Source organism: Toxotes jaculatrix, chromosome 13, assembly GCF_017976425.1.
Source record: "Toxotes jaculatrix isolate fToxJac2 chromosome 13, fToxJac2.pri, whole genome shotgun sequence".
NCBI lineage: Eukaryota > Metazoa > Chordata > Actinopteri > Toxotidae > Toxotes > Toxotes jaculatrix.
This window is the reverse complement of record NC_054406.1, coordinates 9,967,642-9,982,441: the sequence shown is the minus strand read 5'-3', so window position 1 is coordinate 9,982,441 and position 14,800 is coordinate 9,967,642. Positions and strand designations below refer to the sequence as shown.

The window sequence follows — 14,800 nt, the reverse complement described above, 5'->3', positions numbered from 1 at the left end:
TGAATGAGTGTGTGTGTGGAGGGCCCCGGCCAGCTGTTGCAGTGTGTGCATAAACACCTTGTTAGGGCTTAGCAAGCTAAGTGTTAATTGGGGTGGAAAGAGTCGATGAGCTGCTCTGCTATCCCATGTGACTTAGCCCGTCTCTGCAGTGGAAAACAAGAGCGCAAACTTAGGAAATTGCTCACGCACACACACAAACAGGGATACACACACACACAGACACACACACACAGACAAGCGCTACTACTCTGTCTTTTGTCCCATGATTCATTCTATGCTCCTGTTTGGAGCAAGTTTTTTCTCTCCCTCTGTTGTAAATATCCATCTTTCACTCTCTCAAAATCTTCTTTCAAAATGGATCTTTCAATTCCTCTCTAATTATTTTTCTGGTCCATCATTCCTCACTCCTCCCCTTTATTCTTTGCCCTCACCTACCCCGTCATCCATCTCTCTCCTCCCTCAGTGTGCCCCATCTTTTCCTCCTCCTCCTCCTTCACTTTCATCCCCTACACACAACACTCTTGCACACCCTGTCTTTTATTTTCCTCTCTCTCCCCTCCCTCAACTTCACCATCTCACCCCCTTCTTCTCAGACAGTAAACACTGGCAGTATCTCTGTGGTGCATTAGATCAATTGAAACCATTCCCTTGTCAAGTGTGTGAAGACAGGAGAAGTGTGTTGGTAATAAAAATATGGCATGCTTTGTTCCAAGCTCTAGTCGCGTCCTTACCATGCCCATTGAGCGGCTGCCTGGCAGGGAGCTTGCCCTTGCGGGGTGTCGAGTGGCAAGAGGAGGAGGCCGAGGCTTGGCTGCTGCTTCCCCCACCGTGGGAGTGGATACCACCGCCGTTCCTCACCTCCTCCTCCTCCTCCTCGTCCTCCTCCTCCAGGTCCTCCTCCTCCTGGGAGCTTCCGAAGTAGGCCATGTTGCTGGGCAGTGCCGATGAACCTGAGTGCAGAGAGGTGGAGGAAAGGAGGAGAAAGGGACAGAGAGAGGGAAATGAATAATGAAGAGGTAGGTTGGGGGAGGAGTGAGGAAGGGAAAGGAAAAGAGAAAGAAACATTACAATTTGAAATAAGAAAAAGCTGTTAAAGCGCAGATTTACTGTAGGTAAAGTCTATGTCCAAGATATAACACCCCCCCGCCCCCCCGGTGCCCATGTGTGGAAAAAATATCTTCTTTTTTCATTCTAATCTCAGACATTGCAGATGAGTCAACATCAACGTGTAAGTGGTGAAATATTAATGTAAAAATAGAAGTTGCTCAAGGGTTTGTGAATAATGGTGATTGTGCTGCTGTTTTTTCATCTGTTATTATCCCAGCTGGTGGCCTATTGATGCTTTGTAAACTGCTCTGCACATCGCTGCGCCATTGTTGCACTCACTCGCACACTGAAATGCACAAACACACACACACACACACACAGCACAATGTTCGGATGATTTGCAAAGCCACGACAGTTTTACCTCAACAGCATTTGCACTTTTTCTGAATCAGGCTAAGTCTCTATTGATTTCATTGCTTCTTAAATCTCACATTAATAAGCTGCCTCTATGGACATATCATTTATCAGCTGACCCTGACCTTTGTTTCTGGTGTTTATCTTGTTATCCCTTATCCCTAATGTTACAATGCTTTTCAAATGTCAAAAGTGTGGTGCTGGTTTTAGTTACATCACTGGTGCGGAGGGAAAGGGAGGGGATGGCTTGCAACACATTCTGATAGCTACAACTGAAGCAAGAGCATTAGGAGTATATAACAAGCCATCTCCCCACAGAGACTCTCAATGTTGACAGTTTTATTGAGACATATATACTGTACACAAGCTCAAATATCAAACTTTGTAAAACAGTTACTTTAGAAACGTAAGAGTCTCTCTCTCTCTCTCTCTCTCTCTCTCTCTCTCTCTCTCTCTCTCGCTGCTGAGCTAATCCCAAATCTGTCGCTTTCACTCTTCCAAAACAGGATTACTGTCAATCTCTCCCCCTATTGGAGAAGAAAACTGACGTTCTCTCTCTTTCCTTTTTCTGTCACACTCAATCACTTTCATTGTCATATCTGAGAAATCTAGCTCAATACATGCTGGGAGGAGGTAAATGGTGTTTGGCAGTGGATAGCCTATAATGTTACCTCAGCTGAATGCAGACACACACTCACTCTCATAAAAGGTCATAAAGCCCAAAGCTATGTTATTAAATCTCATAATGTTGCACTTGTAAATCAGTGTGCAAACAGCTGGTTCAGTCATACAGATGCAGGAATAAAAAAAAAAAAAAAACAACAACGAAGGGAGCCTTGTGGAGAGCAGCAGTGACTGGCACCGTATGTTTGGACAGAAATAATATATACATGGGCCGAGCTGTAAATCACTAAGGGTTTATTTTCTTTATTATTTTATTTTACTGTATCATGCCTCAGTGGGCTTCCAGAAACATCATAAAAATCTTTTCAGCAATGTGCTGATCTTTGCCACAAATGAATTGTACTGATAGCTTCTGAACTGACAACCTAGTTGAGCCTTCCAACTCTCACCGCAAGAGGAAAATCAGCGGGCTTGTTTGGGTCACGCTCCATGCTTCCAACTGTGTTGGCACCAAACAACATCTGTGTCTGAATTTATTTTTACTAATGTGGACTGAGGTTGAGTTTTATAGTATAAACTGATGACCTGTTGGCAAAGTGAGAACAAGCATATGTTGTCATGTTGGCAAAGAATTCAAATTCAAGATCAGGGTTAAAGGACTTGGAAAAATACTTGAATTGATCAACTTGTAATTCAGAAGTATTGTATCATCTTTGGCTAAAGTTTGGAAAGGGTTTTTAGCATCAAACAACAGATTTCTCCCTTATTTCTTACAGTGGACATGGACAGTATGAAGAAGACATAAGATTTCTGCAACTATGAGCCCTCCCTATATACACACAGTATGGGATATGGGCAAGACAGCCTATTCTTTATTGTTAGCCAAGTACTGCTAAGAGATAAATGAAGGATATGGACCTTTTCCTCACACCAGTAGTCTGTGTATATGTGTGCATGTCTGCGTAACCTTGAGAGATTAGTAAAAGGTTGGAACAGTCTGCAAAATTTAATAAAATAAATTTGTACAATTAGGATTTGTAATTTTACAAAGTATGTTTGTGATTGTTAGTTTATTGTTAACAAGAATGTGCAGTTATGCAACATAGCTTTAATTTAATCTGGCTGTTTATGAGCAGGAAACACTGGATTTTATGAAGTTGTGAGTCCTTTATGACTAAATCGATTGTATCGCATGAGCAAACTACTGAGGTTTTTATTACCTTTTTAGGGGGCACAGTGTTTAAAGGGCATTAATGGGAAGAAATGTGTGATTACATGACAATTAAAATAATGTTAAGCTTCTGAAAAACAGACTGAATCCAACTAGCCTGCATTAAGCTATTGAGAGTACTTAAAATTACACCGAGTGAATTAAGAATTAGCCGATCCAATTATTTAATTAGCGCACTTGTTATGGAGGGTGCTGCATACTTATCTTAGATTTTACACATTCAATACATTATTAAGTGGCCTAATTAAAATACAGAGATAACACAAGTATGAGGACACCAAAATAATTCAATTTTCTTCTACACTGACACAAGGGATATCTTATATATTAGAACAAGACAGAAATGAGCAACAAAACTACACAAGTAGTTCACAAAGTCTCTATTTGGACAATATGTTTTAGATTGAAGAGAATACGCTCATTCATTAGGTCATCAGTGAGAGTAATGTAACCATGCACTGAAGCTGCTGTGGGCTGTATTATTGTTTAGTAACCATCCTTGTGTAATCGATATCTGCACAATGTCACACACACAAACACATCTGCAGCAAAGAGCCTGGCTTGGATACACTAAACATTTGTGTGTAAGTGCATATGTGAGGATATCCTTAGTACTTAAATGACACCCTGACTAAGCCTGGGCTTTCTAATGACAAAGGAGAAGACGTGGTGTAAGGCTTAACTGCTGTTAACCAGTACCACACACACCACAGTACTGGTGAAGCATTCTACTTTAAACAGCCTGCACTGCAGAATAAAGTACGACAATAAAATAACTCAGGAGAACAAAAGCTAGAAAATCCCTGTTCTTTCTGTACCAACAAACTGCCATAAATCAGCTTCTTTAATGATGTTTATTTGATAGATAATAAGCATATTGAAATGATTACTCCATTATTCTCCTCTAAACCACATCAATTCATTTTCATTTGAAAGTGCGATTACAACTATTATTGGCCAGTCGGAGGGGATCTGTGGTTACCACATGTCACTTCACATTTATTTTGTAAGCTTAGTTTAAATATCATGCTCATATCTTTCCAAACATTGAAAAGTAGAGCCTAGTAATAATAAATCTTGTTGTGCCTTGGATCACACTTTTCACACAGCAGCTCTGCCAGTTTCTAATTATCTCCTCAGAGAGCAAGGGAAAGAAAAAAAATCTGTAGTGGCAGCAGATTCCCTGAACAGATAATAATGGAGTTTTACCTGCTCTCTTTAACTTCTAAAGGAGGTCTACAGAGCAAAAAGTAACTGTTCAAAAATGGTGAAATATGGCTCTTACATAATCCACAATGACCCACATGGTAGGAGCTATTGCTCTGCTAGCAGGTGTAGACTCTCCCACTGCAGCTTTTAAGTAAGAGGCCCAGACAGCACAAGTCCAATGTGTGTTTCTGTTGCAGTTTCTTCGCAAACGGCATCTGAACAGGATTCAGTTTATAAGTGGTTGAACCTATGTAGCAGTGTCACTTTGTCTAATTTTCGGCTCTTCCTGGTTGGGTCACACACTTAGACCCTGTCCATACCTGGCATTAACATGTGTTTCAGGTGATCCGATCACATGTGAACAGCTCTAAGTACGTCCGTTCACACCTGACATTAGAATATGTCGCCACATGCATCTCGAGTGACCACTTGGTATAGGATCTTACTTCTCCGCTCTGTATATAAATAAACACGTACATCAATTCTGTTTGCAAAGACTAAATGTGCTGTTGTTTTTACTGGGCAGGAGGCAGCAAAGCTCCTAACATGCAGGGTCTGCAGGAAAGAAGAAATCAAAACAATACATACATTCACACCTGTACTTAGAGCTGTCCACTTGCAATTGGATCATCCGAGATGCATGTCAACGCCAGGTGTGAACAGGGCCATACAAAATAACATATTCAAAAAGCCACACACATGCACCTAACGATGAACAAAGACGCAGCACAGACACCTCGTTTATCCTGGCGACAGAACAAACGTTCTTCTCTTAGACCAAACAAACACACCGAGGCGGCACACACACTGGCCCAATCAGCTTCTAATGACTTGCTTCATTAGCTAAATGGCTGTAATTTACTGCCCTGAGCAGGGGTCAGCAGGCCAATGGCAAACAGACCTCAGGGGCGCCCAGGGGCAGAAATGGAGGGAGAAGTGTGTGTTTGCTTGGGGGTGCAGGGAAGTGGACATGATCAAGTAAAAATTTGCAAACACAGCAGTGGAAGTGTGTGTATCTTTACAGTACTTTTATCCATCTGGGGCAGGGATGGGGTTTTGGGAATAAATACATTCAATACAAGGTCCTCAGAAGGATGGTAAGACGACTGTTCATATGGAGTAGAAACTGAAAAGAGGAAGAGTTATACTGCAAACTGTGAACCTGAAAATGAAAATGGGAGACAGAAAGAAATACTGTATTTTTTAAAGCTGCAGAATGTTAGAAAGAAGCATTACAGTAGAAGACGAGGACCAGACAACAGACTGAAACAGATGTCACTACCTCACAACTGTCTCCTTTAATATATTCAAGATCCCCAAGACAAGACTGTCTAGGATTCAGGAGAGAGGGAGAAGGGAGAGGAGACAAAGAAAGACAAACACGCCAAAAAGATCTAGTGGTCCAATATCGACCACTTGCATTCCGACTACAGGAGTGGCAGCAATACTTCTGGGGGCGATACAAGAGATTTACAGAACCCATCTCTGTGCCAGAGATGGGTTCTGTAAATCAGCTCCCAGAAAACATACACACGAATACACATACAAACACACAAACATGGTGAAATAACACAACTCAGTCCTTCTCCAAGATCTCCAACAGGGCTTGAGCCCAATCCCCCAATTACACCAGCTTTTCATCCACCTCATTCCGACTGCAGACAAATCATAATTAGGTCTGAAAGAGTCTATTAGGATTGTCATTTTTAACGGGGCTTTGGGTGGGGAGCATAATTACAAACCCTCCATTCTCTGGCTACCCTTCTTTTGTCCCCTTAACTGGAACTGAAACAATGAGGACAATTTAAATAGTCAATCAAGAGGGTTTAGCTGCCATGGGGGCATATGGGCGTGCCGACTTAGAACAAAATGCCACATGTGTGCACAGGAAGCGTGAGTGTTGTTTTTAAGAGAAGGTCAGACAAATGTAGGTTTTCTGGCATGGAGAGGAAAAGTTATCTCCTACAGCTGGGCTCTGCCAAAACCCTTCATCAGTCTCTTAGGGGAGAAACAGAGAGAGAGATAGAGAGACTGAGAGAGGGATTACATCTCCAATTGACATTCCTGGATGTCAGCAAAATCATTAACCCCACAAACAGTGGCTCCGCTCTTGGGGGAGAACACAGAATTAGCCGGTGTTGCACTACAAACTTCTGCGCAGCGTCAGCTGTGACAAGAAAGTCACAACTCTACACAGTTTCCAGGCTTTAATCAAACAGAAATCATACATTAAAGGGAGAGAAAAGTACCTCATCCCTGAGGGAAATTCGGTTGTCACAGCAGCAACGCACTTGAGAGACACATGAGTGGCTGTTGGACTTGAAATTCTATTCCCAGGAGTGAGAATATGTTTCTAGTTAAGCAAGATTCTCAGACAATAAAAATACCTTCATACAAAATCAAATTTAACAATCTAGCTACAAAGATGGAGGTCTCAAGCATAATTTCCTTAATTCCCCATTTGCCTCACACATGTAATCATGTACTAGGAATCCAAGGTCTTTGGTTCACTAGGTCAGAGCTTTGGGGTTATGTAAGCAGAGCAAAGAAGCTGGACTCGCTGAACCTGAGAGAGAGAGGCACCATGCTGGGGCTGGCAGGCATGGAAGAAGGCCCAGAGGGCAAAGAGGGAAACACAGTGGTGGTGCACACGTACACTGGCATGCTGGCACACGGACACATACACACAAATTCACAGGAAAAAAAAAATCACACTCCTGGAAATGAGTCTTATGTAAGAGACTCATTTCTATGAGTGTGTGTGTGTGCAGACAGTTGTTTATTTACTCCCTAATCTATTCTTATCTCATCTATGTCAATGAGTATACTGTATGCATGTGCGTGTGTGTGTTTGTCCCAACTGAGAATAAACCTGGGAAAATAACTTATTTTTCAAAGGCATAAAACAAATTGTGGAAAACAAAGATTACTGATATCCTGTGTTGAATATTTTTTTAAAATAAACACTTGCCAAAAAAGTTAAGTAAAGGTTAGAAACCACCAATACCATAATTTGTGCAGTTTGCATCCACGACAACAATCATTCCTGAAAGACTGTGCTAATTAGTAGGTATCTCAATTTGAAATGAAACCCCTGAATGACTAAGACAACGTGGAGCAGGCACATATTGAGCGCTTCGCTCTGAATCTATTGCACTGCTTGATTTATTCTTCTCCTCTCAGTGCTGCCCCCACTATGGCAGCAACAGCACTACACCCTCTAGGTTACCAGAGGCAGACAGGGCCAAAGGCAGACTGTCTGGCTACCACCCAAATGGCTTTCTCCATGGATATAAACAGCCCAACTACAGGCCTGGACCACACATAAACACCATTCTGAGAACACAGGCAGGGACTGAGCACTCCGGCTTGTGTGTGAGCGTCAGCGTGTATAGATGTGTGTGTGTCTGTAGGAGAAAGAGATGAGCAGTGAGATAAATGCAGAATATAGGCCCTAGACAGTGTGGGAGGTGAGCATACATGGTGTGCATCCTTCTATACAGTAGACAGAAATCTTGTTTTTCGCTTCTCTGTCCGGTTACTCCCACGTTGCATCAGAATAATCGGGTACCCCTGCTCCCCCCTTGAGGAATTGAAAATAACTTTTTCTCAGATACAGCAACAATACCACCACCAGCAGCCAGCCAAATCATTATCATGAAAAAAAAACTCCCAAGAGAATAAAATGCTGTCAATTACAAGCTCAAATTAGACGCAAAGGTACATGAGCACGATGCAAAATGCTGGAAAAGTTAGTTGTGATTTCACAACACTGAGAGACACAAGAGTCCTGCTTTCTCAACAACTGCTTCTCTCTCTTTTTTTGCTTACCTTATCTCTTCAAATTGTTCATGTTTTAACCACTTTTATGTAGCTGTCAGAATAAGTGATAGATAGAAGGCTTTGGGGTGGATGCGTAATGTTTACCAGATAAGATAAGCAAATACTGCAGTGGGTGTGTGGGGGTGCAGGGGTGTGTGTGTGTTTACACGTTGTGAACATTTGACCTGGGACGAATCCCAGAAATCACCACTGATGGGGTTTCAGGGTAGAAATGTTGCTAAATGTCCCATTATAACTTCAAAAACTAAGTCAAAATCAAAAGGAAAAGAAAGGGAATTAGGGAGATAATGGATTTGAGATTTCCATAACACGGCTAGCAAATCTGTCAGAGGCATTTTGGGAGCAGACATGAAGGAGCCTAATGTGTGTGGTGGTCAGATCACCAGAGACATGTATCAGAATCTTAAAGGGGATTGGGGGTTTCAGACGATATCAAAGACTTGAGTCCCTTTGAAAAGATTAACCAGGGTAACACAGATATCCTCATAGGCTGTGTCGCGTCACATTTCCTGGATGCTGAACGTGTGCAGGTACACGCGAACACATTAACACGCACACCCACCATGGCAGGGCACACGGGAGATAAGCAGAACATCAGTGGTGAGTGTGGATTTTTGTTCACACACATGCTTGAATACACACACACACACATTCACAGACACACAACCTCAAGGGTTCTGCTGACATTCTCCCATGTCCCTGTCTTGGTAAGGGTCCCAGCATATGGGTCATATGAGAGGCCAAGGGGAAAAACAGAGCAGAAGAAGCCCATACAGGAAAATGTCATCCTCTCAGCATGGATAGCAGACACACAAAGAGACACATATATATGCATATACACACAGAGCTAAACTGGGTCTATAAATACAGCAGTAAAGCAGGGAGCAGCAGAGTGGAAAAAGCCCAGTGGAAAACCATTCAATCGTTAGCTTAGCAGCCTAGCTCTAAAATTAGAATTAGTCGTGCAGTAGAGTACAGCAGAGCCTGCACACACAAGGACTGGAAATCAGATTGCAAAGCACCATTCCTAACCTTAATTATAAAGAAAGCAAAACAGCAAAAACTGAGCCAGGACCAGCCACCTGCACCTAATTAGTCTACCACTCCACATATAAGGGTGGGGTTGGTTTAGCACCCAGAGCTTAGAATAAGCTCAACTTCAAAGTATACAGGACATTATATCATTAGCCTATGTAACATCCTGGCCTATATATGCAAATCAAAGCCCCTCTCACCGAAGGCTTCAGTCAGTTTTAGCAACCTCCAATTACATGTCTTGAATGAGTCCTGTAAGGTTAAAATGACATTCCATAATGGGAGTTCTCTCATCTGAACAGCAACGTATAGCCATCACGTCCCAACAGACTTGAATCTAAATTTGCCTCTCCTGAATCTTTAGCCTACTTTGTGAGCTGGGCAGAGGTTAATAATGATAACAGTAAATTAATCTGAAGCGAGGCATTTTGTCTTCCAAATGAGTTAATTCTGGGTGTGAGGACATGTTTAAGAAAAAAGGTGAGAGGGATATTTCAACAAAGGAAAACATTAAGATAGCAGCGAGAAGTCACAGCCAAGGTTGTTTGAGAAAATTGCCCTAAACTTTTTATTATTCAGGCCTTGAATATGACACTCCCTCTTCTTTTATATTTCACAAGAAAAAGGACGATTTGAGGCAGACATGAATGGAAGGTAAAGCTTGTAATTTATTGGTGTATAGGGTCAGTGTGCTTCCTTACATTTTATGTAGACATATATCCCTCGCAGGGTACCTACACACTATGTGATGTCAGTACCAGAAATGTGCATATTATTGTTTAAAATCTGCCAAAGGAGCAACTGTTTTATAAGAAATTTTAGTGCTGAACCCATTTGAAGGTGCACATAAATCCTGCAACATTTAAGAATTTTACTCTACATATCAACCATTATAGTCTCTTACTGCTTAAAAAGCACTTTTGCTGTTATTATTGCAAATGTTACATCATTTTGGAACATTATTAAAACCTTAAAATCTCTCTCTTTTTAAAAGGTTTCACCTAGGCTTGAGTTTATAAATTCCAGGGTTTGACGTAAAGGGAGTTCATGGGTCTTTGGCCGTGACACTTTCTCAGCAAATAAAGTACCAGTAAGCAGAACTTAAGAGCTGTAGCAGAACTGAAACTTTTTGCAGCGTCCTGGCAGTGGACTAGCCTTCTCTGCTTGCTGGCCAGCAGAGCATAGATCATAAGTAACATGAGTACTTCATTAACTTCAGAGGAAAAGGGAACAGGACTTGTTAAGCTTCTGTGAGTATGTACAGGGGGGCAGTTTATTTGGGAGTGTGACAACATCTTAGTGCCTGAATTTAACCCAAATAGTTTCTCCTGCAAAGACACTCCTAGTTAACAATGCTGCTATCTGTGGCATGTGCGCACACACACAAAGACACACAACCAAAACTGCTAATTGCTCTGCCATGGCTTTTACAGTTCATTTGACATTAAAGGTGCTACATAGTGTCAATGAACCTGTGTTGTGTTTTTAGTGTAGAGTGCGTGACTGTGTGAGTACTCTGTGCACGAACAGCTGCTGTGGTAGGTGATAGGCAGGGTGTTAAAGAGACAGATAGTTGTTGAGAGGTAGGATGGGGAGACGTGTAAGCTGATGAAATGCAGGATAATCTTTGCCTTGGGCAAGTACACAGTTATTTGTAGTATGTATGTGTGGTTTTGTGTGTGTGTGTGTGTGTGTGTGTGTGTATGAGTGGGTGGAGGGTGATTAAAACCTGACTTAACAAAACTTATAATATGTAGTCTTGATTTGCTTACGTGTGCATCTTTGTGCGTCTGTGTGTATGTCAAAAATAAAGAGCAGAATAAAGCACTAGACCACAGTTCAGGTTTCCCTTGTTGTTTATATGAGACAATCCATCTCGGAGTTACCGAACGTCAGCACTGGGCTGCACACACAGTATGACAGGTCTTGGGAAGGCTTCATCCTGATATTTGGCAGTTCTTGGGTGTGTTCGTACACTTGCTACTAGACACTTACATACTGCAGACCTTTCCAAAGACAGCTAAACAGTAGCAAAATGTTGTCCAGCCTCAGAGGTAATATAAAGCAGAGACCTGTGTCCTGGACCTGTATAAAACCCTCTAATATTAAAACGAGGCATATCTGCTGCTTCCTTGTTCAACAACATCCCTCCAGCTCTGCTGCTTGTTGTAGGTGTGCATGTAATTATGTCTCCATCTGCTCCACTCTGCTGTGCCTTACCTCTGAGGCAGAGGAAGGTGAGAAAGTCCTCCGTCTTGGGCTTGCGCCTGGACAGGTCCTGAATGGAAGAGGACAGGGATGATGAGGAGAGCGACGAGAGGGATGAGGAGGGCACGGTGGCCAGGCCGGTGTTCAGGCTGCCTGGGTCGGCCACTTTGACGGGCGTACTGCTGGGCGAGTTGGGCTGCGACTGGGCAAACTTCCTCTGAGCCTGGAGCCGAGGTCTGAGAGGGAGAAAACAACAAAGAGGGAGAGTGTGAACAATATGATATGTGGCATTTAATTACAGTTGAGCATATCAGTGTTCAACTGACAGGGGTGGAAAACCATGACGAGAAGGCTGCCATGACTGCTTGAGATAATGGACAGTTTAATACAGTTCACCAGATTTTATGTTCTATGTTCACATGAATAAAGCACTATGGGCTTATTTGAACAATAAATCACATGGATTTTATGCAGTCAAATATTATTATACATAACAAAATACATGCATACACAAAAACTCACACACATAGAAGTTGCTACTATATTAGCCCAGTGTAATTACAGTATATTTTGTGTATCTGGTGTGTTGTGGTGCTGATATCATTCATCTCTACACATCTCAGCCAACGAAGGTTGTCCGCAGCTGATTAAAATCACACTTTTGCTCTTTTACACACATTGACACACACGGCCTCTCTCATCTTCTTTATTACTGTGGCCCTACGTCTATTGTCTCACTGTAGAGTGGACTGCTGAAACAATTACCCTCTAGTGAAGAACGGATCGAGTGTGAGCCCATCGTGATCACTTGGATGTGCAGGCACCCACACACTCACTGGCTGACATGGTCACCGAGTGAGTGTGTGGGTGTTTGCGTGGAAATGCGTGTATTTACATGAGGCAATTACATGTGCATAGCCACAGATACACACACATGTAGCAGTTGCTGTTTTATTCCTGTTGAGCTGTAGTGAAAGATAATTAAGCCGTCTATAAGGCAGAACCAGAGCTGTCAGTGGCAGCTGATAATAACCAAATACACGGGAACCGTCTGCCAACACAACCACACAGTGAACAACGTAACATTCTTCATCTCCCTATCTTTCTGTCTTTCTTCATCTTTTCCTCTTTTACTCCTGTCTCTTCCTCACTTTCCACCATTTTACCCCCCCCTTGATGCTGTGCTTGCTTTCCTCTGCGGCCCACAAAGCCTTTGAGATGTCTCTCTCATTTTTCTCTCTACTTGTCTCTTTTCTCCTTTCTCTCTTTATTTCACAGTGTGTGTCAGTGGAGGCGAGGGATGCAGGAGAATATTAAAGAAGTGGATCTCTGAGAGAAAGCGATGGACTTACCCGTCACACCATCTCCCTCAAACACAACACACAGGGACACACACTCTCACTTGGACATTCGCTCTCACACCCTTGACATGCAGACACGTGCGCACACATCCACAAACCATAGAAGTCCTAGAATTGTCAGGCGCACACATGGACCAGCAAGCAATCGATTAGTGCTGCTGTGTGTGTGCGTGTGTGTGTGAGCATGAGTTACGCTGTCGATGTTGAGGAGTAAGGATAGAAGCAATGTGATATCCTGGTATTATTTGTCAATTTGCCGTGGACAGGATTGAAGTAAGGGAAGATAGGATCACGTCTGGAGAACACCCACAATGCATTTGGCGCAGCCACTGAAAGGTACAGAGCTCCGATTACACTTCAATCAGAGAACAGTGCGGTGTCAAAACATGTCAATTTCCTGCCGTGACATGGGTGTAAGCTCAATATGTGAGAAATTGTGAGATGATCGCACGCACAAAGTGCTGAATTCGGATGCAAGGTGTGAGAGAACTGAACAAACAAACTGTTTGCACATGCCATGTTTGTTTACAGTCAAAATTTCTAATTTGCTTTGATTTTGTGCAATCTAATACAAAATTTCCTAAATTTGCATGATACTCACCATTTAAACTAATTTTGTCTTTACACCCACAAAATACAGATTTTTAGTCTCCAAACAAATGTGACAGTGAAGAATTTAATCACTATCTTTACTGAATAGAAGGTATTATAAAGCTGCCTTATTTCAACATTTAGTTCAAAGATAGGTAAGTACAGGCGGTACTGCTTCTCCCCTGGTATTATGGAACAAAGAACGTGATTATTCAATAGGAAAAAACAACACAATGGGGATGGGTGTCACTTCATGCAAGGCTGTGATGTATTTGGAAAATTATGGGGGGAAAAAAAGAAATAAGGTAACAAGGCACATGAAGTAAAGAGCTGATGTACAACCAAAAAATGAAAAAGGGAAAAATAAGCAATGCAGAAAGATGAAGTGAGGCTAGTAAATTGAAGAGAGAAGAAGGGGCATTGAATGAGACTGGACATGAGAAAAAAAATGAGCATATGAAGAGGAAATGAGAAATCATCAGAAGATTGAGGAAAGGTAGTGAATGAACAACACACTGAAGTGAAAATCAAAACACTCTGAAGGCTAGTTACAGAAGAAAAGTGTGATAAACAGCTAGAGAAAAAAGCGCAAAGGGTGACAGTGTGAGAGGGTTAGGGTTATTTCACACATCCACATTGTGTCTGCAAGGCTGGCCTTTTGTTGTTGCCTGACTGAAGAGACCGAACATATACATACACACACATACAAAAACTTCTGTATACACACAAAGACACAAGAAACACTTCTCAACAACCCAACTTCAAGTCTATCCTCATCAAACTTTTACCTGTGACCATTAGGGATGGAAGATGCAGGTCGCACTGACAGAGAGAAGTATGAAGAGGGATGAGGCCAAAACCAGAAAGTGAAATGAAGTGATGGAAAGAAGGGAGAGGGTGAGAGGGGGACTGAAAACAGGGAGGTTTGCGTGACTACAAGACTGGGAAAGATGTTGAGTGTGAGGGGGGAGATAAGTAAGAGAGAGAGGGGAAGGAAATGGTGAGAGAAGAAAAAGACACAGTATCCACAGAGAAAATGCAATCACAGTTTGGTAAGTTCAACCACAAACGTGCCACTACATCCACTTCAGCATTTCGTCACAGTGCGTTCTGTGCACTTCTATATATTGGCACGCACACACACACACTCACACTCACACACACACACACAGTTATGCTGCATACAGACGTGAAAATCCAAAAATTTCGGTGCAATTTGTTTTACAGGTTAAAATAT

General features: G+C 42.2%; 1 protein-coding gene across 3 annotated transcripts in view; it reads right to left on the bottom strand.

Moving 5' to 3' along the window:
* jarid2b (jumonji, AT rich interactive domain 2b) overlaps positions 1–14,800 on the bottom strand; it is a 106,292-nt gene that overhangs the window by 20,843 nt on the left and 70,649 nt on the right. For all 3 annotated transcript variants that reach the window (XM_041053376.1, XM_041053377.1, XM_041053378.1), the window contains exons 4-5: positions 11,624–11,847; positions 732–950 (exon numbers count right to left, since the gene is read on the bottom strand). In XM_041053376.1, the coding sequence (XP_040909310.1) occupies positions 732–950; positions 11,624–11,847 (443 nt within the window). The remainder of the gene's footprint in view (positions 1–731; positions 951–11,623; positions 11,848–14,800) is intronic.